Source organism: Bombus flavifrons, chromosome 12 (genome assembly GCF_040668555.2).
Source record: "Bombus flavifrons isolate JBK064 chromosome 12, iyBomFlav1_principal, whole genome shotgun sequence".
In the NCBI taxonomy this organism is placed as follows: Eukaryota; Metazoa; Arthropoda; class Insecta; order Hymenoptera; family Apidae; genus Bombus; species Bombus flavifrons.
The window spans coordinates 11520452-11545205 of record NC_138453.1 but is presented as its reverse complement, the minus strand read 5'-3'; the positions used below and the strand labels follow the sequence as shown (position 1 = coordinate 11545205).

Genomic DNA, 24754 nt, shown 5'->3' with positions numbered 1-24754 from the left:
ATTTGAAACAGAATGAAATTCTTTTTCCTCGCGAGGATTCACCCTCTATGACGAACAGAAAGAGCCACCCTTCGCGTCAGCTGTTTCATAAATCAACGCTCGTACATCGACTGACCTGGCACGCTCGTGTACGTGCGATTTCGCTTCAGATGATCGAAGCTTCGCTCACAGTGAAAGTCGCGAGCGTCGGTGAGGTGGTGCTCCTTATAAAGTAGCAGAGAGCCTCGACGTCGATACGCCTTCGTTCCACTTGCGTCATCGATTGATCGCGCGTCAAGACGCGCGCGTTGCGTGTCCCTAAATTCCGGTTGCACAATGGAACTTTAGAACGATCCATGTCCATTTGAAATCGAACGAGAAGACTTGCGAAATCTCTCGTTGAGTTGGCATGTTTGGAAAAGTAGGCCATGGGGGTGTTCAACCCCCTCGTACTTTGCGATTCTCTTCACTGCATTATTCAGGCAAAGTATCGATCATGAGCTTTCTAATAGGAATATTTTCCCCCAATTATCACAAGCATATATTTTATATCAGGTAATAATTTGTATATGATTGTACAAGTTTCTATAGATTGTTGTTTGCCTTTTAATCCATCGAAAATATCGATTCGTACTGGCGCTTTACGAGATCGCAATTAATAAGATCAATTCGTGGAATTGTCAGTGTTATAAATATCCAATACGTAGCGCGAATGACATTATAATTAATTGCATCGTTGAGCGTGTCGCGTTTCATTGCACGACCGTTTTATTCGAGTTCATTAGAATCTCGACGAGATATTGGCACTAGCCTGAGGAAGAAATTTCGCAAGAATTCGACACAGCTGTTTTAACGGAATTTCGTTCTGTTCAGCGATAATGCAGCCGAGTTGCATGTACATATCGTGCGGAAGGCGTCTTCTACCTGGTTTTAAATTTCCTAGCACGCACATGCTCATTACCATATGTACTCTCCACGGGAACATCTCGAGTTCGCTGAACTCTACACCTTAATCGAGCATTCATTCCAAAAATCGGGTATGTTCTCACTTCCAGCTGTCTTCTATCTCTTTAGCGATAAATACCGCAGTCACTACGCTACACTATACTCGCTTAGTACGATAGACGGTTCTTCGCGAACAACTTTTAGCGGATAATCTATAATTTCTGCTGAATCTACGTATATCTAAAACTTTCTATGACGTTTCCTAAAATAACGATAAGAATTCTTATCGGAGATATACGTTGAAATTTCTATGTAACGGTAATAACAAATTATTCGTTGGTAGTTAATTTTTAAAGAAGGATCATCCAGTCCAAAAAATATTGAAACAAACTGAGATAAAGGAAATTACCTTTCAATTATCCTTTTGAAAAAATGACAAGCCTAACTGATTGTGAATGAAATTCATCATAAGAGAGGATATCAGATTTTACGTGACGTGTCGGATGCTTTTCATGGGCGTATAGAAGGCACTTCCCTTTGTAGGGACTTAAAGTGTTACGTGATTTCCGGCTTGAAATACTAAGGTTGCATTACAATCGTCATTCTTTATGCGTATACACGGATTTCTGTTTGATTATGACAGTTGTGACGGAAGGAAGTCGGTGAATTAAATGTTCCTTTCTCTACGATTTAACGTATATTCGAATGCAGATATTCAACGTTGCTGCAGCTGAAGGCTAGATCGAACGAAGTCTTTCCGTTGGAAAAAGACGTAATTATTCGACCGATTGTCAAAATTCAGATCTTTCTCCTACGGATTTCTTTTACGACTCAATTTATTTTAATCCAGAGATATCGCTATCGTCGGATCGAACTTTGGCGGACATGCGATTAAACGAAACAAGTATCGATTATCTATCGTGCTTGTTCTGCAACCTTGAGTCTATGCGGAGGCTGCAAAACTTCCATTGTTTCACGCGACACCCACGCATAGCGTTGAAATGCAGTAGAATCTTTGTTATTCGAATTGTCATCGTTCGGATGCTTTGCTCTTTGAGACTAGATCTTCTTCGACCTCGGCATATCGACCGTGTGCTGTCTATGCCGATCGAAACTCGACATTCCCTTAAATTAAAGACCATAAGATTCAAATTAAGCATCTTAGAGAGCTACCAATCGCATTCACCTCGTTGTCGTCCCTAAATCACGAATGAGACCATCCGTCTCAGCCCCATAAATCAGCAGCAAGCGTATTTTATACACAGGAGAGGTCTTTTTTTCGCGCATGGGCGCAATGAGCGTGCACGAACGCTTCAATGGGCCAATAAATAAATCCATCGTTGCTGGACGAAGGGGTATCGCCGGGACAGGTTGTGGCCTTTTGCGCGAACGAACATCGACGGTGGCGTAAAAATAGCGGCGCGTATCGCACGGAAAAATCGCGGCCGTGCATGAATTAGAGAGCCGGGTGAACATCGGCGTCCCTTTGGCGTCGCGGCACGCGAGGCCGTCGTATTGACTTATATCGCGTCGCGACAGACGCGCATTTGTAATCGCCGTATTTGGCAAAATCGGACGGCTCCATTCGCGGCAACGAGACCCGTCTGTCCCGTGCAATCTCCGGCTTTGATCGCTGAAAACGCGGCGAATCAGCGACAAATTTATACGCGCCGCGAGATGCGTGAGAAACATCGCCGGGGAAAGCGGGAGGATCATGAGAGAAATACGGAACCGTGTTCTTGCGAAATCTCGCTTAGACAGACTTCAGTTACTTTCGCGATTTCAGAGATTAGGAAACTGTCGGATATAAACGTCGAACTGGCTGAAAAGTTCGTAGTATTTGTGGTGAAAATGGAACTACGTGCCTCCACCAATTGAATTCGCATTTTACGCTAAATCCACTCCATTCGCAAATTTCCAAGTCAGATTTCTACATCGATGCTTTTGAAGTTTCTTACACAATCTACTTGTAGCTGTTCTACGAGGAATTTCGTCACGAATCACGGATAGATACGACTGGAATAAATAATCGGAAAGCACGATTACGCTGGCTTTTAAACAAGATCGACACCGGGGACTAGCTTTCTCGTAATTTGTTAGAAGTTTCTTGCCCGATCGTTGCCTCGATCTCTTGATTGATTTATTTATTGATTCGTTGATGTAGTCATAGATGTTGATTGCCAGCAGGCATCGAGTGTTTTCATAGGGTACGCGTTCACTGTTGATTTATTCAACCAGTCGACTTCACGGAGAAAAGACTGCCGTGTGCCCCCGTTCCTTTTTGCTGGTCGTAATTGAAATTCCGATCGAATTAAGTGCTCTGTGGCGATATGATGTTATTGAGTCGTTTGCAGCTTCACGCTCGTTAGGATCGGTATGTCAGCAGCTACTGTGTTATTTTAGCGTCGTCTGTGCGTTTGGATCTTCGTACTGTTCTCTGTGTATTCTTTTCTCATAGACAAGGCAACGTTGCTACGACGATATCTCCACAATATATTTTCTACACGGAATCTCATAGGAGTTTTACGATCGTTACAGATATAAAGTAAAATAAAACTGAAGATTGAAGAGTATTTCGAACAATAAAATTCTACTTAAAAGCAGGGATATTTCTTCAGACCACGAGTTTCCATCAAAATTCACGAGCCAAGTGCACTCACGAATCGTTTTTCGAGCTAATTTAGAAGATGCTAAATCACTGCACCTGCACGTTTGTCGGTGCAGCTGCAGGCTTTCATTAGCACGTAGTGAGGCCTCAGCATCCAATAAATCCCAGACGATCGAACATATTGCACACGCATCCGCGCATGTTTTTCAATCACCACAAATTTGAGAAATGGGTTTGCAATCTTCCTTGAAACTGTACCGTAAAAATCATTGAAAATCGTCGAGTTTGAAACATGGAGCGCAGCTGTCTGTATCCGCGCGTCCATCTATGTACATGGACATATGGCAAATTATACCGATTGCCGAACTAAAATCGTACAAGGTGTTCGTGCAACAGAAGTCTATAACTCGTAACTTGTAACTTGTCAATTATACCGTTGTCCACTTATACGATACTTTCGGCCGCACCTTGTATAAAATCTTTAGGAAACAAGAAGCTGTATCCAGACGTGAAACCTGTACCGAACGATCTGAAATAGCGATCCGAGGTTTGTAACCTGTCATTTTTATCGTCAGCCATATAAAGACTGGATCCAGCGGAGATCGAATAAAAAAGAATCTAAATTGTTCTCCAAACTGGATCGACATTGTATAAATCAACGCGTTTCAACTTTCCCTCGATGTCAGGTTGCTTGTCCTCGCTTAACCTGCCGCTTGCTACGAACCATCTTTACCGCCTACTGTCACGACTATCCGCGAGATTGACACACCTGAATGTTCTATCGTCGAATCCTGTTCGTGACGACTGATAACGGTACTAGCATTTAACGGGCAAAGGGGAAATAAATATTGCAGAGGCAAGCGAATATTAAATTAAGAGAAGCGAGCAAGCCAAGCGAGACACTATGGTAATAGAAATAAAACATACAAACTTCAAAAACCAGGAAAAGTGGTTTTTATCGACAAATATGCTAAGAAGAAGAAAATAATTTTCTTAATCAGGTATTATTAAGTAATTGAACGTAATATACCGGGAAACCTGTATGTGTTAAGCACACTCGGTAATCGCGTAGGGTATCGATCGACAAATGAACTCGTATTTGCTAAAAATAAAAACCTTCGGATAGGCCGACGAACAGAAAAGTAAGCTGAATAATAACCGTTAATACGGGCGAGAGGGGATTATACAATTTCTTGGTGATCGATAGATTTTCTGACGAGCAATTCTAGCTACGAATTTTAAAACTTTCTGCAAGAAGTTGCGCGATTGTAATCGAGTCATTGCTAGAATCGCTAAAAGCTACACGGATAAAGGTAAATTATTAAATTATCTTTGCAGAGAAAAAAGGCGAAAAGGTTGACGATAGCGAAAGAAAAGAAGGATTTCTAAACGTTTGTATTCGCGGTATCCTGTGCGACCGGTTCGCCCCTGCATTCCTGTTCTGGTGCATGCGTCACATATTGGTGACTGCAGTTCCTCACGATTGCAGAAAAAAATAGAGTGGGCGAGCTTAAGTCCTCGTCAGGTTCGACCCACGGTTGCTATTAACGCGGCGTGTCCGCGAATCCATTGGACATCGAGGTCGTAAATGGATCGAATTTCGTCGGATAACAACTCGGATGCAACAACCCTCCGTGATGAAAATGATTTTCCATTTGCTCATCGCAGCGGATCAAACGCATCAAATTTCACGATTACATCGTAGAATAATTTCGTTTGCTGGGAAGTAGAACGATTCGTACGGATAAGAGGAACCGTGAAAGCTGGAAATCTTCGTCAGAGGATTCAACGCGTTAATTGATTCGTCCCTGTTCATTGCCGGTTACCGTTTGTTCTTATCAAAACGACACATGGCAATTCCGGCGGCGAGTTGCGTAGACTTGCGAATCACTTGCATAACTCGCATAATCGTCGCTCCAGCCGTTGTTAACGCGCCTCTGCACGCGTATGCGAGTTTTACCTACACTCTGACTGCAGCCTAGGAGCTGCAGTATGCCAAGGTTGCCCTGTAAACGGTGGCATTTTTACGCTTCGAACGGAGACGACGATGATCTTTCCGACAAAAGAGTCTCAGTTCCTTTTAAAAGCGCCTCTTCGGAAGTTCGAACGGAGCTTCTTTTCATCCATAGAAACGGAACAAATGTTTCTAGGTCGGTGTTTAACGATAAAATACTTTGCACTTTCGTGGACTCGAAAGTATTCTGTTTCATTGTCTGCATGCAAGATAATGATTTATTCGAGCAAGCTTTCTAGATCGCGTTATTTTTATACAGAGATAATTATTAACGTGGCGAGAGAGAAATTTACGATATTGCTTTTGCTCATAGTAAAGAACCGAGTCTTTATCCCAAAGTGAAATTCAACGAAACGAACGTTTTCTCCGTCAGTTTCATCCATTGTTCGACGATAAAACGCTACGCATCATTTATCAGCCTGCGGCAATACAACTACATATTCGAAAGTCATTTTTCTTTATCAGAAGTGCTTTATGCTTCGTGAGTTGAGACGATTCTCTTCAAATTTAATATCAAACACGTAACTTCTATTTAATTGCTCCTTCGTATTTTCGACTTCAGAGATTATCGTTAAATTTTATCGAACGAGAAACTAAACACGCGAAAAGTATCTGATATCCTGCCTGTTGTTAATTTTATTTTTTCCTATAATAATCTCCATCGCGATAAAATTTAATTGTTGCACAATTACGCGCAGAGTAAAGAAATTTTTATTCGGAAAAGTTCAAGGCAAGCCAGGATGTAAGAGCAAGGCTGCTTTAGAAATCGCGTTGTTTGTTCACTCAGCACTTTGCTTCTCTTACGTGTATCTCAACGATATCGATTATTTATAGAAAATAAGAATAACTAACGACCTCTTATCTATCCCAATACGCTGTTTGACGTTGTAAAATTCATCTGTATGCAGGTGATATTAATCACGTGGTATTATAGGTCATGGTAATTTTAAGTACAACCCCAAGACCGACACACCCTTTCAGGGTAATTATACGATCTATTACCTCGGCTAGCAATCTTCATATTGTGTGCACACGCCTACGTCCAGACGTAAAGATTCGATGATAACGCACGATGATTGTACTCTGCCACGAAGCGCCGGAAATTACTTGTTTTTGATAATGTTTTTAACGAGGTAACGTGGAATGTTTAAATTAAAAATAGACTTATTGAAAGGGGGGAAATATTTAATAAAGCGCTACGTGTGATTAAATTAAAATCAGGAATTATTCGCATTGCTGTATTTCATTAATTTTGAAAACAATTTCCGATATCGTGAATGATTAATAAGTTAATAATTAGTAAGATTAATTAGATAATAATTAGTTAATAATAAAGTAATGGTTAACAAGAGAAGATATTTCGTGCAATGTTTAAGCGGTAAATTGCTCGAGTACAAAGAAAGGTGATAACTATCACTGTATGATTCCTCAAGATTATCGTGCTACTGTTAACGAGACAGTGAAATGATTACGATGCTTCTCGATTTACGAATTACAAATTCGTAAGACAGAAGTTCTCGAAATATTAAAAGCTTGTCAAATATTTCACGATGATTTACGTTATCGTATTTTAATTTTTTGCTCCGATAATTTCAATGATAATCTAGAACCGGAGAGCCATTCATTAGAAAAGTGGAGTAGTCGTTAAACTCTAAGCCAACAAATACAATGGGTAGTTTAGAGCACAAGATGATGATCGTTAAAATAATTGAACATCTATAGACGATAATTGTCCTCGTTAATTTTAGAACCGTCGGTTACCTACTCAAGAGGAGAATAGCGCGATCATTCGTTAACGTTAACTTTTGACATTATATTCCAATGAATATTTATTGTCAGAAATATTTCATATGTATCGGTTCCAAACGCTATCGTTTAAATATCGATACGGCACTATAGAAGATTGAAGAAAATAACAAATTAAATTACGACCTAATCGTCGCTTGACAATTACTATTTCATCAACTCTGACTCGATAAAGAGCTAATTGTTTTCAGTAAACATTTTACCTACATGTTCACTTCGACATTCTACGATAGAACTAGCACTCAGCAACAATGTGTTCCATCAAACCGATAAAAATTGCGGTGGCAAGTGTGTTACCTGGTTTAATAACTCGTCTGTTGGTCGGATCAGTTACTGACTTCTTGCGCCACTGTTCAAAATAGCTCGTGACCACTGACCTCGATCTCGGAAATACGTTCGCATCATCGTCTTTCCTCGACGATAACGAATATCGAACGATGACCAGCTAACATTAACCATCGCACTAATGACGCAACGCCTTCGTTTCGGCTGCGTTTTATTAACAACGTACGATTTTCATTCTCTCGAGTCCGAGTTTAAGCATTTCACGGCTGATTCGATACGTTTCCTTTTTCGCAGGGCGATCGTGGGTGCACCGGAGGCCGAAACTCCTCAAGTTGGCGTTCACAGAGGCGGCGCCGTTTACAAATGCGACATCGCTGCCGATGACCGATGCACGCTGATCCATTTCGACAGCAAAGGTAAGAAGAATTAATTTATTATTTTTCACTTTGACTTACTTTCTTTTTTGAAAAATATATCCGATATTTCGTATAACCGTAAAAACGACGCTAAAACGAGCGGTATAAATTTAGGTTTAAAGGTTTACAAAGTGTCGTACGTGATTAGAAAGCTTATCGTACTGGCATTATTTTGCGCAGCATGAGCAATTTAATGTTTGACTTGGTGATAACGCGTTGCGTTCTTCCACGTCAATTCTCATGCAAATGTGATATTAATAACACGTTATATTTTTTATCGCGAAACCGCTCAATTAAATAAATTATTCGAGTTATTCAAACTACTCCGTTCGTTTCGAAATTTGGCGCTGTCGTGGTACCTAGTACGTTATAATTACCAAATATTACCACACTATCACGGTTCTAACGAGATTTGATTTACAACAGTATTTAAGGAAAATGACCCTGTAAAGTATACTTGCGGTTTGCGAAGGATTAAAGAAAGATACCTAAACAAAGAACTTTGTTCAGATCTCGAAAAGACTATCGCACGTACCATCGCTTATCGCAGGGTAGAGTCTTAGCTGGAAGCACGGTCGATTAACCAATTTTCAGATTAGCATAGTCCGGAGAAGAATGTTTGAACGATTGAATTTCAAAAGGATCTTGGAAAAATGTAATCGTCTATCGTGAGATGGTTTATCGCGTGCCGGAAGCATGGTCGGATTAACTCTTGTAGTTTGTTTCGTAGCTCAATCCGATATCTGTTTTCCGGTTCTTTCTTCCACTTGCACTCTCGTACCCGCCGTGAGGCATTGAAAGGTAACCTCAACGGGAACATTGTTGCTAACGAGGGCTCGTATCTCGTGTTCCACTAGCTGTTCACAGTCGCTGACCCACATTCTGGCTTTCCACCCGCTTACAAAGCCCTCGAGGAGCTTCGTAATCTCGGCAACCGGCAAGTAACCGGCTGACTGGTTGTAGAGCAGCGTTCTATTCTCGGCGACTTTCCACCCACCCTGTCGTTGACCCTTCCACCGCTTCGACTGTTTATCGCTTCTAACCGTATCGATTTCGAACGTTTCCTCGATCCTTTTTCTCAAAGCAACTACGAGCCGACTAAATCGCACCGCGACTAGACCGTTGTACAGAGAGAATTTTGTCAGTCGAACGACAAATCGTATTGCCGAGTAAACGACAGGTGATTCCACGATCTTTCGATTTGTTCAGAATTTTTGTTGCGAGATTTTCGTAATAACGCAAGGTACTAAAGAGTCGGATTTCGTTGTACAATATAAGCGAACATCCGTTAGAAAGTACATCTAACACGAAAAATTGGTCGTGCAGAGACGAAAGGAAATCCAAGTGAATTCTATCCCTTCGCCTGGTATCGTCTTTCTCTCGCAAATCAGCGGACCAACTACGAGAACCATGTCTGTGCAAATATCTACATACTGTACGTAGCTACACTCTGCCTATCAAAACTCAAATTTACCGAATGCATCTTAATCTTATCGCCGTGTCTCATCTGGCAAAGAAAGAAAATCTCGAACTAGAAGAGCAGACCGTTTCATTAAATATTTTCACACCAGAGTCGTATCTTGTCCCTTAATCAAGGAAGCGATCGTCCATCATCGTCGTCGTCGTTATCTCTACGATCGAAAAAAGGATTTCATAACGGAAGAAAAAAGGAGAAGAGCGTCGTAATGACTCAATTCCGAGTCGAACAAGTTGCAACGTAAAAATAAAAAGAATGAAAACCGAAGGAAGCCACGAGCGTGCATAAATTTCCATCTCTCAGCCTCAGCCAGCCATTCGAATTAATAATGACGAAGCGCGCGCGCGTTCTCCCGCGATACGATCTTCCGTTTCAGCGGAGAATGTTGGAGCGAGAGTCGACGTTAATGCCCGCGATGCAAATTAGCGGAATATCATGCTGCCGCGAATTAGACGTGCTTACACACCTCGTAACGATCGTATCTCGCGAATCGTGCACGATTCCGGACCCGTAATTTGCCGGCGCGAAAGTAATTGACTGTTCGAAAGCAATCGGCAGGAAATCACCGGTGCCGATTCTCTGTTATCTCGACGAGGTTCGGTTGAATCGATCGCGTACGAACAAGATCGAGATAAAATAGCGATTCAGGCGCGTTGCATTTTCTTTCGGATTTATTTTTATGGATTTTTCGTCACGATGCGATTATATGGGTATTTCTGCGAGAGAAGATCGCTGGAATATTGTCTGTCGTTTGTTCGACGCCTTGGTAATAGATTCTTTGAGATTACTCGTTGCATTAGCAAGAGACTTCTTTTATTTATATCGAGTGTTTCCGTTCTTTATTTTTCGGAAGCTGTGGAAATAGTCTAGTTTTATCGAGATCGAGTGGTTTTCCACGAGTGTTTTATTTCGTTTTATCGAATCTCTGAAAAAATATTGCAACTTTTGTTTTTCTTATTAACGTTAACGAGAGAACCACAATTTACGTTAAAACGTCTATTTTAAACTTTATTTTATAGTTCCTGAAAATTCATTTTTCTTTCATGATGGATTTCATGGAATACTCTGAGAAATAAACGAATATCATACCGGCTTTTAGTCTTTGGCCAATAATATTGTTTTCTTCGTTGCGAGATACTAACCGTGGCTATTTTCGAAATGTAACGTTTGCTCGCCTCGAACGACATGTAAATCCGGCCATACGCTCACTCATCACTATTTTAAAATGCCCGTGAGAAAAATAACCGCTCGTGCGGACTCGTTTCTGCCTGAAAATTTATCAAGCGAAAATGAAAAAGAAATACTGAAAATACTATCCGCAATCTGAGTAGAACAATCGCATAAGACATTGCGCTTGATTTATTATCAAAATCACTGCCAACACGCCAATCGTCGAACTCGTCACATCAAAAACCACCCCCGATTTAATTCCGCTGTTCTTGCCTTTCGTTCCACTCGATCTCCTCCAACTTCGAATCCAATTGCGTATCACTGCGCCGGATGGTATCGATGCCTGCAAGGTCGTGTCTATTCGGTTCGATCGGATCTCTCGATCTCTAGATCTCTGGTAACCAATAGTATTCGAATCGTTGGAGTATGTGCTATTCCGCGTGCGTACGAGGAAGCAAGTCGTATCTCGCGCGGGTCTGTCCGGAGGTCAGTCACTTCTTCGGGTGCTGGAGCGAACATCTCGTCGCGGAGGAACTCCTCGAGGTGTACACCCTGCGGAGTGGCGTGGCGAGCTGCCTCGGGATACCGGGAACCGTCATCCACGCAAGAAGCCGACTCTGCCTAATACAGAAAACCGTAAGGTCGTTCTACCTACGGGCGTGCGCGGACGTAGGTTCGGCGTTTCTTGCCGGATACCATCTGAAGATCTTCAAGGAAGGTCGCGTTGCTCCGTCCCTCGGCTCGCGAACGCGTGCTTAATTGACGTACCCTTAATGAGCGCGGCGAAATAATTGGGCCGCGATAATCGCGACGTCGTTCGTTCCTCCGCCGTCGATAATTCATAATTGCCTCTATTAAGGACTGTGTTCGGTCGATCGTTTGTTTTAATTAGACGAACGAGCGTGTTTGACAGATGCAGGATTTAAACGAGTCGATCGAACGCGTTAAAAAGTCACGAATAAAGATTCGACGATCTTTCGTTAATAAAAATAGCTTTATCGTAATGGATGGACGTTCGAATCGTAATTGGCATTGACCTGTTTCTCGGAATTTTTATCGAATATTATTCGACGCGTTTATAATTTTGCGATTAATTGCGAATAACATTGCGATTGAATTATACTTGAGAGATCTGTCTCGGTTCGCCAGTATCGACGTAACCATACGCCTTCGGCAACGATCGCGAGTTAAGGGATAGGAAGCGAAGGACAACTTCCGTTTAAGGGTTACGACTCACCGATACGGCTAACGGGTTCATTCCATTTGTAAAATCGACAAAGAAAAATCCAAGGTGTACTCGCTGAGAATTCTCTGCAGTGACACCTGTCCGTGCCTTGTTTTTTCGAAGAATATCCGTATGATGCATCGAAAACTTTCGTTTCTTGGACATCGTTTAACTTTTCTTCGGTACGCGAGTCGGGAAACTGTCCAATCTTGCGCAACGTTACTCGTATTTACATTGCCAAAACTCTGAATATTTTATATCCCATTCGCTTGGGAAAACGATGTTTAATCAAGCGTACAGGAAACTGATATTTAATTTTAATCGAACAGTCGTTAATCGTACATAGAGAATGTAGTTTTACTTTATGGTGAAACGAGCTTTTCGAGATGTACTTGTTCTTTTAAAAGCTGTAAAAATTGTTAAATCGATAACCGTATCGTGTGAAACGTTTCAAATCGCCGGCGAATATTCCAATTAACAAGAGATAGATAAATAACTGGCGAAGAAATAATTGATTCCATTTTGTAGTAACGTGAAAGTGCGGAATTTAAATTGTAACAAATAGGCAGAGTCGCGATTATTGTGATAAATATTGCCTCGGCTGTACTCGTTGGTGAATTAATCTTGTAGTAAATGCAAACGGCGCTAAAACTGGTCGTTTCTGTTTCGTTTCATTCCGTTGCAACAAGTACCCGCGGCGACATATTAGGTTACCTGGAGCTAAGTGACTGCTAGCTACGGGATATCTGGGCGTTGATTCGTTCTTAGGAAGCTTCTCCTTTAGATTTACAAGAATCTAGTTCCGATATTAAGTGACCGATCCTTCGCGTTGACGGCATTCGTTATTCTTCGAAATAGTTAGCCTGGTCCAAGAAGAAACGCACATTCCTCTCGATAATCGATCGCGAGTATGCGCTGCGATATTCAAACGGCGATTTGTTTCCCCGCTTTTTCCTTTTCCAACGTGCGTCCGCCGCTTTTTCTTCGTATAGCTGATTCGTTATCAGCACCACGGTAGCCATAGCATCGAAGCTAAGTTCATTTATTCGTTCGAGAATGGGAATGTTAATACGAAATATTTCTCGTTGAAGATGAAGAAGCGTGAATCAAGAATTAATTCTTATGTGAAATTTCTTAACGAGTATAGACTGCGCTGAATATTATTAAAATTAGTATTTAATACTTTTATCGACTCGTTAGTCATTACAGGATGAAGTAATCGTTAACAATGGCGAGGAGCAATAGCCGGCAACGACTAATGAGAAATGGTTTCCGGTTGCAGGGAATAACCATATCAGAAATCCAAACGTACCGGGTGGTTTGAGTCAAATCGACAATAAAACCCTTCAATGGTTCGGTGCCACGGTTTCGGCATCGTTAAAAGATGGAGGACCCATACTGGTGAGTAAATCTATCAAATTTTTATCATCTATCTTAGTAATGTTTTTCGGCTCGACTAAAGAAGCCTACGTAGATATAACATGTATAGATACGTTCGAATTCTTCGTAAACCTACGAGCATTCGAAATCTGGTTATTAAAATCGTTAGATTATTTGACTAGTAAATACATATCGCTATATAAGATGCTTTTAAAGTTCTCCTTTTTACGTTGGAAAGAAGTTTACAAAGGTATAAAAGCGGTAGTTACGAATAGGCGAGGGGGCCTTGTGAGAAATTACAGGCGTGCAGGTTCTTAGAACACCGTACCTTCTATTTCAGGAATCGAAAACAAACGAATCCTGGTTTCGTTCTATGTTTCCGTTGCTGTGTCTAAACGCTTTGCCATTATATCGCACCATATATAGTTACTTTGCTAGATAACGCGAGTGTAAAAGAAGCGATACAAGCAGAATATATTGGGTCAGTGTTAAAGTTCGTGGCCGATTTCAACGGACCTAACTAAATTATTTGTTCGCCAAGTCGCACCTGTTGTTGTACGTACAACCGAGTATCGCTCTTTTTATCCGCTGTGAAGTTTTGCGCGTGCTACAACACACGTGACTTGCAGGCAAACGATTCAAGACCACCAACTTTTCCACCGATCCGATAATTCGTAGAAAACATTCGCTTCGTTCTGCGTTCCTCTATCGCAATTTTTTCATCCTACCTAGCAATCCTCCGCGTGCATCATCGCTCGACCGTTTCACGCGCGTCCTATTAGAGCGCTTCGTTCGCATAGATGCGCGTTGCAATCAGACGTGCGATGCAATTGTTGTTCGGATATGAATCTAAGCGCGAAGATCTCTGACTTTGCAAGACGGCCGGTCGGTTCCTTCTTTCCCTTCGGGACGCGGTCCCTATGATGTACTGCCGCCCTTATCTTTACGTGCGTTGCACTTGGCCGGGTCTATCCTGTACGCATGTGCGGATGCACATCACGCACGGCTGCGGTGTGCCGGTCGGGATGATTGAAGAAAGGGAAAAAGGAGGAAGCCGCAGGACTGGGATTTTTCGGCCGGTGGATTTGCCGAGTTTGTTTAGCGGTTTATACGTAATTGGATCCAGAACGCTGCTTATTTTATTCGGCGCCTTACTTGGCTGTAGCGGGTGCTTTTAAGCCTTCGGTCGTCTTTCACACGGCGATACACGTATGCGATACGCGTACGATGGATATCGATTATGCGTCGTTCATTACAGAATCATCGTGTGAACGCTTCCATAATGAACAATGTATTCGTCATGCATCTATCGCGATACGTGTAACGCCGCGCCGTGTGAAAGGGCGCTTCAGGGCCGCTTTATTCGCAACCGATGTACCTATTTTCTTTAGCCTGGTTTGGTTATCCTTCGAAATGACTCTATACTCGCGAGTACCAACTTTGAACTTCGTTTTGTCTGTCATTTTACAGTGATTAAAAAGAGCATACGCGTATACCTTTACTGCTTCCCTTAACAGGTTTATAATGTTATACTTCCATGTAGATATCACGCGGAATAGCACGGTGTAACAAAAGGTAGTAAAATACAGACTAGAAAAAGTATCTGCATAAAAACTGACCACTTTACGTCGTTGTCTTTTTTCTTTTAACACGATACTCGGTGACACACTTTTACCTGACGACACAATCGTTGAAACGGCACGATACCGTATCCGAGATGACTAAATGCAGCTCACAGTCCGTTCCTCGAATTCGGATTCCTCGTAGAGAAATCGGCGGTGTCAAGTCGCGAAGAACCCGGGCTCCCATAAATAAGGAGCTGCTCTCCTACGTGAGAGACGTATTAGCAACGATTATCGTTCCCATGCTCGCGTAATTTTCGCATAGCGAAACGTCGCCGCGACATTCTCATCCCCCCTGGCCTCCGGCATTATGCGGGAATTATCTACTTACTGCAGAATGTGAGTGCACGTTCCATCGTAAATGCCACTATGCTTTTTCTTTTTCGTCGCTTTCTCCACCCGAACGCTCGTCATACGCGAATTAAAAATAACCCATATTATTCCCGCCGGTCTAACCAACTTTTTCGTTTGTTCTCTGTGTTCGCTCGTCTATACGCGTTCGTAGAAAATTTGCCATGTTTCTGGAGCCGCTCATCGATCGGTAGTCGACCTAAAGACCTAAAGGATCGAAGACAAAGTTAGATAGATCGAAATTTTGTAGGAAAGCTAACTTTGGACGTTATTGTACGATAACGTTCTTCCTAGTTACTTGGACATTTTTAACTTGGACGTTTAAAACGTGGACACCTGTTGTCATACTCTCTTCTTATTTTCCGTACCTACTACTTGGCTCGTTAATTCCTCTCGACACGATACATCCGCTGTATCGGTCGAATCCATTATTCTCAAAGAGCAGATCGTTTGTACACGCTGTAAGGCGAATTACGTAATTCTCATCTCGTACGATCAGCGATATTATCGAACGGTTATGCCTGTCAAACAGAAGCGTGTATTCACGCTGCAGCGTTAATACGAGCTGGTCGATGTTCTTGCTGGTGACTCGATGAATCAGAGTGAATTACTTCCATCGAGAAAACCTGGCATCCTGCAGAGATCGTCAGTGGCACGGCCCGACGATCGACAGGCCATGGATGAAACGGCTTCCACTTTCAGCTTCCCCTCCGCGATACTTTTCATCCGTTATCCACGCGTGTATGTACTCGTCGATGCTTTCAACGACGCATATCGAGCCGATTTGTTCGCGATATTCTGTAAGAAGTACCGCAATCTGTCCGGTCGACAGGCGTTCGACGTTTTTCGTTTCGTTCGGTGCTCGCCAGGCGATCATTATCAATCATCGTTCGCGTACAACTTGCGGGATATTGAAATGAAATGAGTTTCGATGTTGCGTGTATTGCCAGGTAATTCTAGCTCTGGATTGGTAATTCGAGGAGATCGTTATCGATGATTTTATAGGGGGTGTTGTCCTAGCGATGTGTTGCATCGGTGTTTTTGTCCAAGTACCGTCGAGCAAAGGAAAATCAACGAGTTACGCCGGCTAGCGAAATTAGCCGATCAATTGGAAATTATAGAAAAATGAAGACTGAAAACTCTTGCGTCCGCGTTGATTTCATTAACATCGTGAAACTTGAAACCAAGACTCTGAAAATTTACACAGAAGTTGGACTAATGTAAATAATAAATTTAGACTAGACAAGCATTCTGGAAGTGTTTTGTCGCAAATTGATCTCGAACGAATATCGACGAGTTGTCATGAAATTGAAAGATCGCCAAACAAGGAGGATAATACGCGTATTTTTCAACCTCCAGCTACGGAAGAAACTTGTAATTTTAGAATTTAAGCAATTAATAAAGAAATTAAAGGAGAATACCGAAAGAGGAATCGATGGGAAGCTTAAATCGTACAATTTTCGGTTAATTAACGAGCCCGACGACAGCCGTAGGGTTGATCCTTGTCTTTCGGCACACATCAAACTCGCAGGTAGACGTCACCGGTACGTGACGCGAATAATTCTTTGTCCGACCATATCGTTTTAGCGCCATAGTCGACGTGTCGAAGCATTCGGCAGGATTACACATGAACCTCACGTATCCAGCTCCGGTCGTAAAAGGAGACAGACCGGAGCTTCTACTCAGTCACACTATTAATTAACAAAAACTTGTATCTCTATATAAATACCGTTCCCGAAATTCTTGGCGTGGTAACTTTATACTGGCCCCCTGAAACTCGTCGAGTCCGATTCGTTGCGCCGCGGAGAGAAAAATTATTGTCGTCAATCTGGAAATTCGTGATAGTAATCTTCCGCGATAGGAGAGAATAAAATAGGATAGAATTTTAACGAATCGATGAATTTTAATTTAGTTTTTATCAGATGCGATTAAATTTCACGTAGCAGCCCAGGGTTGGTCTTCTTGTATTCTTTCATAAATAAACTGCTCTCGCGTTTTCATCTACCGTTTCACTGTCGTCGTTGCTTGGTTTTTTGTAACTATCCAATTCAGAGATGCTTCTTCGTTCTTTTCTTCTGCTTCGTACTTCTGATCTCTTTCACGATCCGCCGACATTTCAAAGATACAGCTTCTTGATTGCTGCCAGATGTTTCGCGCTTCTGACCTTTCTCTCTTTTCTCCTTTCTCCAAATAAGAGGATCGTGTCTTTTTTTCCCTTGGCCAGACAAATCTTCGTTCGATCGTGCCGTACGCCGATGAAATAAACGACTCGCGTACGTAAGAAGCGAACTATCAGAGAAAAATAGAATTTTTGTTCTCGAGATAACTACGCGTGCAATCGCGAAAGAAACCTCTTCGTAAGAATTCGTTCAAATTATTTCATTAGACCGTAAAACGTAAAAAGTTCTTCGAATTGAAGGAGTCTACGTCGTAAAGGCAGTAATCACAGAATCTAACTTCAACGGCTGTAAGAAAAGAAAAACTCTCGTATTTCATTCCCGCCATCAAAACTGACCCAGAAATCACCCGCGTCCTCCTCAAAGAAATCTCGCGCACAATTTAAAACACATAAATTACCAGTGCAATAACAAGCTCGACAACGAGTCTGAAAAACAACCGAAAGAACCGATCTTTATTAATACGTTACCGGGCAAAACCTCGGTACGGACGGTATTCGTAGTTCGGATTCCAGGAAGGTCGAAGAAGAACTACTCGTCGTTGGAATTCCGTTTCCATAGAAACGATGCTTTAGTCGAAAATCTCTCGAAGCGAAGAAAGATGAATATTAATATAAATCTCTTCTACTCGCTTTACCAGTGCATGCTCTTTCAACGATATTTTTCATCACATTTTCACCTGTTTCTCGTCTTATTCTTTGAGGTTCCTCGCGAACGTTGTTCTTCGACTGCTCGATCGTGGTCGATTTGTTTGCATATTCTTTAAGCACCGTCAAAAGAAAAAAGCGTCAAACGATTCATAATAGAATCGTACGATCCACACCACACGACCGCTAACTAATGATCGATATATGACGGTAATGGAAAAAGGTGTCGCTTCTTCCATCACATCCTGTATATGAAATTCTCTATGTCAATCGAGTGGAATAGCGGCACGCTTCACCTACTTTCCTCGCGGGGCAGCAGCTTGCGACTCTCGAAAAACGAACGAGACGAAAGCGGCGGAGACAATGAGAGCCGAGCAAAAAACCGAAGGCGGAGGAAAGAAAGCCCGAAGAAGGCAAAAACCGTGCACGTACACGGCCCGCCAGGGACCGAGGGAACAATCGGCAACAATAAAATACGACGAAGCCGTCGCGATAAAGCCACGTCGCGTCGTCTCGCGAGTCCTCGCGGAGAATCCGCTGGCAAAAACGCATCGATTAAAAGACGAACAGGACGCTGTCCACTCGAAACCCACCACCGACCCCGACGACCCACCTTGAGAGCAGAATCTTGTACCGAAATTCGTGTTCCCTCGCCGGTTTAATGGAAGTTTGTCTGGAATAGCGCGTGGTTGAATTTAGTGGTGGCTCGTTTCGAAAGATAGAAATTAGGTTTTCTCATTTTGGGTAGTTTTAGATTTACGATAGTTGGTAAGTTTCGGGTGTTGTTACCGTTCGTCTGATCTTTTTACGAAAGTTACCACTCTGTCAAGATATCGACCAACCACCGTTCGTACTTTCCCACGCAAACTCTCGGAGGTGGAGTCGAGTTAGCCAAAGTTCTTACCTACTTTCTCTTCCTTAAAAAGAACGTAACATCGAAACAAAAACACAGATCGATAACCATCGTAGATACACGAATCTGCATAGATATCCGCCGATCTATCAATTTTCCCTCGTTGGACGATCCATCTCGAGCGCGTAATCTCGTAGGAAAAATTCGCGTATCCTTCCCCTTTGACCTTCTTGGCCCATACACGGTACACCGTTCGGAAAGAAGGTCCTTTTTGGGGATTAGAACGATACTGTGGTCCCTGGAACAGTGGTCGGGATCGATGGGACCAAGGGAGATCGAACGTTTGTCGGCTGGCAGAATGGAAATACCATTGTCAGAGGGAATGGACGGGACAATGTTTGAGAAATTCCCATGGCCTCGTGAGAGATACTGTGAGAAGCGGTTGATCATTCTGTCTCTGGATCTTCGAGAGGGTGTGTGGACGTTGTTCCTCTTCTTCTTCTTCTTTTCCTTCGGTTTTGTCTCGTGGTAGGTACGTGTTGCTTGCCGATTGCTGCGATCGTCTGTTCCTTTTCTTGTTGGAATTTCGTTGCGGTTTCGCTTGGAATCATATGGCTGTGCGGTTGCGCCGGAATTAAGTGGATGTTGGTGACGATTTATGACGAACGCTTCGATGGAGGCACTGTTGCAAGCGTTTCTCTGCCTGGTTAGAAATGTATATGGGCTTTTTTTCTGAGAAATACGTTGCTCGAAGATATATCAAGTTCGCGTTTCCTAGAGAGCAATATCGTAGAGAAATTATCGGCACGTAGATTAGAAAATCAGTATGGATAGGTTTCAATGGAGCGCAGATATCGTCATTTCAATGCGTACACGCAGCCATCCTTTTTCGTAAGTTTGCACGCAGAAGGAAGAGCCGAAGTAGAATAACGCAAGAAACGGAGACAATGCACATTCCCGGCGTATGTTTTGCCGACGGGACAAATTGCTACGTCCGCTAAACGATCGTTTTTTGCCGTAAGGACCTGCTTTTGGTACCTTTAAGATCGTTTTCGCGAATCAGCTTCCTGACCGATTCTAATTACAATTAGTAGCCGTTCGACAAAAGCGCGTGAGTAGAACGATCGCATCGATCTCGTGTCCGATTCTTTCCTCCTTCTCCGAAGAAGAAAAGGAAAATAAAAAGAAGACACGATGGAGACTTCTTTGCGAACATTTACACGTTTAATTAGACCGAATTACTGTACTCTGCGTCGGCCAACAAATTTAATCTCGAGCTTAACGACTCCACCTAATAAGAATCCAACCCATACAAGCTCCCAGACCACAGAGATGCCCCTCGTTCAGGTTTCACGCCATTAAAACACCTTCTTCGTTAAAAGAACCAAAAGGAAAGTAAAACGAGCTCCTGTAGGTACAAGCAGCGTCGCTTTGTCCCGGATATTGGCCAGCGGCTCTTACAAGCGTGCCCATAATGTAACTCGTTGCTCAGCCATCAAACGTAACACGCCGCTGCCAGACGATCTACGATAACTCACACCTTTCTTCTCGCGAATCTGAAATATCGCGGCCGGTATTCGCGACATCGAAACGCATTCGCAGAACCTTCCAACTTGCTCCGAGGCAGAGTCACACGCGGCCTTGTTCGTTCGTTCGTTCGACGAATCTTCGCTTTTCTACCGCGTTGGGACGCGAATTCTGAGTTAGCCAGCCCCGTTGACCGTGTACGCGCGATGTATAAATAAGGCAGTGACTCATTGTCAGCCGCGAGGTGAGTCAACGACGAAACCAAAGCGAACCAAAGTCTTCCGTGCGTGCACCTCCGCTGTCTTGTCCGCTTCCTCCGGCAGCCACCGCGCGTAAATATCCGTCCGTGGCTCGTCGCTCTGTTATCCTGTCACGGGACAGAGCTCCTGGTTCCAAGGAGGACTCAGGTGAAAAATATGGCCGTGCAACGGAGGGACAAATTTAGCGGGGATATTTCATTCGTGCGGCTGCCTCTTACCTTCTTTGTGTTCTTATTTTCGAGGCTTTTTGTGCGGGGATGTTTTACTTATTTTATAACTCGACTGGTTTGCGTGATCAGGCTAACTTTCTAGAATTTATACTGTTCAACTAGTGGACTGCTAACGAATAATTTTCATTCGTTACCTACTGTAATAATAGCTTAAAAATAATTGCTATTTTATTCGAAGCGGAGAACGCGGGAAGACGGTGTTTTTCCTTTAAGAGCCAAGAACTCGCGGAGATAATGATCTTTGTTAATTCGTTAATAGATGGAAATAAGCCGACCGGGCCTTCCGGTATTAAAATCGGGCAGAGATTTCTTCGTCGTTTTCACCGAGAACATCGAGTCTGGGTAATCCGCGCGATACCGCCGCGTTTCTCCGCTCGACTCCAAGCGCACCGGAGAGAATTACGCGTTAAATCGTGCGTTATCCTGCGGTATGACAAATCGGATTAAGATCCAACGCGTACGGTGGGCTCATTTGGAGCTGTAATTTGCCATGAAATCGCCGCGTTACGCCTTCCAGGGGACTGCTCGTTGGATTAATATATCGAAGGGAGGGTGTCGTTTTTAGCCCACAGTCTCGTCCACTTACTAAACGGGGAAAATATTATCGTTTTTTTCTTTTACAAGTAGTCGGTCAAGGTTCGTTTCGTTCGGCTTTGTGCGCGGCAAAATGATTATAAGGTATAAGCGAAAAGAATTATTTTATCGCTGTTAGTTTCGTGGCTATAATCTGGACGATTTATTAGTGGTGGAAATTTGTTGAAAAGGAGAATAATACTTCGATGTATTGTGTAGTTATCGGAGAAAGGAATTTCGTGAATGTACATATATTTTTTTATTATTTAATTTGCACTTTACAATTTGTCCAGTCGGACATTTGGTAAATTTGATGAATACATGGACTTGAAATGGACGAAACTATCTTTTATTCCATAAAGAACGAAGTAATCGGACGATTGTAGATTTACTGTACCAATCGCCAATTACATTTTGTCAAGCGTGTTTCGTGCGAGACGTACGTGCAAAAGATAGAGACGCTGACTCTTATCCTTCAATTAGTAACGATAATTATTAACGTCACCGATAATGCACATCACGGAAAATGAAACACGCAATACAGTTGCGAAACGTCTCTTGTCGCGATGTAACATGCGAGTACACAGTTCTATATAGATCAAGCTTTTTCGATAACGCATTGTAATTTAGCGTTATCAGCATACAATATTTTCTTCGGATGGCAAACGATTAATTAACATTCAACAAATTCCACTCGACAAAGATACGTACATCTTCTTAATTCAAAATTTCATTTCGTTTCGTTTTCGACACATTTAGTCCAGGCTGTACTCGTATGCAATGCTCGAACATCGTGCAAAAATGAGGTTGTACAGGTTCGCCGAAAAACATGGTCTGTTCTACGGAAGCCATTCCTGTATCGACTACTCGAAAATACGACCGATCTATCCTCGTTGGTTAGGTCTGGGCGCAGCCGACCCGAGATGACCTCATTCACGGCTCAAAAATAACTTACCGCCAGCCTGGTCGTTTTCTCGTCGGCGATACGTCCAGTCAGTTAGCTTTTTTTTGAAAAAATTTATTGACTATCAAAAAAAAGGAAAAGAAAGAGGAAAAGGAAAAGAGCCGAAACAAAAAAGAAGGAGGAAACGAGGGACGTTAGAAAACGTCGACGTGTAAACGAAACCATATTTTGCACACAATATTACTATTATTCCTATGTTTACTTATCTATAATAAGTATTAACTATTATAAATAATTAGCCATGTCACTGCGCCACGCCAGAAAAATTACTGAAAATTAATGCGAGAATTGATTGTAAATTTCAATAAATAAAAAAAAAAAGGATTCCTATGTTATATATTTAAATAATCGCAATATCGTTATTTTTCGTAGAACGACAATCAACGTGTTTCTTCGATAAAATATTAATTTTATTATCGATTGAAAATTAATACTGCAGATACGAATAGATTTTCGATTAACGAATTTTCAAAAAAAAAAAAAAAAAATATTAACTTGATTCTTTTTCAAGTCGTGGATTCTACGAGACACGTAGCGATTTCAAACGTTCGGTAGACAGTGTATATTTGCAAGCTCGATGAACTTTACAGTTAGCATTAGCGTGTTCCTTTTAGCCGGTTTACAGTGGAAACGCATTAAGAATTGCAGATAATATTGCAGCCGAGAAAATAGTGGCACATTGTTTTAGTTTGTAGAGGCGTGGAAGATACTGGCACCGGCACTGTAGCGGTATTTGTCAACTATCGGCCTCGGGAATTTCCAGCGTGCACACGTGCGTTACACGTTTCGTACAATAAAGGCCAAACGCTAAAAGAGTTTACGGTAGGCCGGCCGGTCTGTCGTTGGCCTGCAACGAATCAGTCGCCTCGTAAACTTCGACGTAAGAAGACCTCGGCATTTATTGTACTTTACGCGCGAATCCTCGAGTTTCGCTGAAGAACGGTTGGCAATGATCTAATTTCCAATGATGCGACACGAATCCTTCGAACGATGTAGGTCGACGATAAGAATAGTTATCGAATGAAGAGAACAAAAGATTAAGAGAAATTTCAATTAAAGATAACGATTCGTTAAAAGAGAGAGAAAGGAAAGTTTGTAACCTATTTATCGATAGAAAAATCGCCAGCTTCCCGCTTTCGAAAGAGTAATCTCGAACTTACTGCAGGAAGTGGACGTGGTTCACGATAATGAGAGAAATAATAGAACTCCTGTTGGCTGTTAGGATATTTCACGTTCCTTTAGATAAGTCCGTTTGACTGCTCCGATTGCTTTACGCTTGAAAAGATAAGTATTATCGTCTCGTGAGAGAAATACGATTGCAATGATTCGTGAGCGAGATATTTCCGAGTTCCTAAAGGAAAGAGAATTCAAGATTTTCAATCTATTTTGATGGAACGGCATGATTTATCGGACGCTCCAAAAAACTGTTGTAAACTCGAAACGTCTGATAATACAAGTTTAGCTTTCCTTTATCTTCTACTACTTTTATCTTTCGTCTTTCGTTGTTCCAAGAAACGTGGGATATTTTCATAGAGTTTTGCCGCGTTGTAGGCGAACGTACAGGTAAGCAGATTCGATGGTAGAACAATTTCTCGAGTGAAAATAATTGCGACAAGAATAGAACGAACTTTAGAAAAAAAATCAAATTGTATAATATTTTATAATCGCAGAGTATCTATCGTGTAAGTACGCTCTTCGTCTTTTCTCGATATTCATTTATTTGCTCTTTCTCTTTTCAAACTTTTCGATCATCCCAATTATCGCATCATTCGCCGATTATTACACAATCGTTCGAAGTGAAAATCGAGAAGTTGAACGACGCCGAAAAGAAGAAAGGAAAGAAAAAGAAAGGGTGTATCGTTCTCGTGCTATAGGAGCGCGTTGAAAGGCCACGAAGTGGTCGACTGAAGACATTAAAGGAACCATGCCATCAGTGAAGCCTTAAGCTCTTTCTCTCTCGAGTGGTCCTTTTAATGAAGAGTGAACGCAGATACAGCGAAGGTGCAATCACTGCTGAAGAATGTTGAAGTAATTACTTCAAGAAAAATTCTACATCTTTACTTTTGTATATTCGTGACCTGGAGACCGCTGTTACGCAGAAAATAGAATTTAGTGAAACAAAAAAAAAAAATTCTAAATAAGGAGAGGTCCATCTTATTGTGCCCTTGAATATAAATTATGTTTTGGATTACAAGGTCTAAAAAGAAGGAGCTATAAGTAGATTTCTATTGCTGTTTCTTGTAGG

The 24754-nt window shown here is 42.1% G+C and overlaps 1 protein-coding gene across 2 annotated transcripts in view; it reads left to right on the top strand.

The window, feature by feature from the left end:
- Positions 1-24754, top strand: part of if (integrin subunit alpha inflated) — a 75419-nt gene that overhangs the window by 13492 nt on the left and 37173 nt on the right. For both annotated transcript variants that reach the window (XM_069124825.1, XM_069124826.1), the window contains exons 2-3: positions 7932-8053; positions 13208-13326. In XM_069124825.1, the coding sequence (XP_068980926.1) occupies positions 7932-8053; positions 13208-13326 (241 nt within the window). The remainder of the gene's footprint in view (positions 1-7931; positions 8054-13207; positions 13327-24754) is intronic.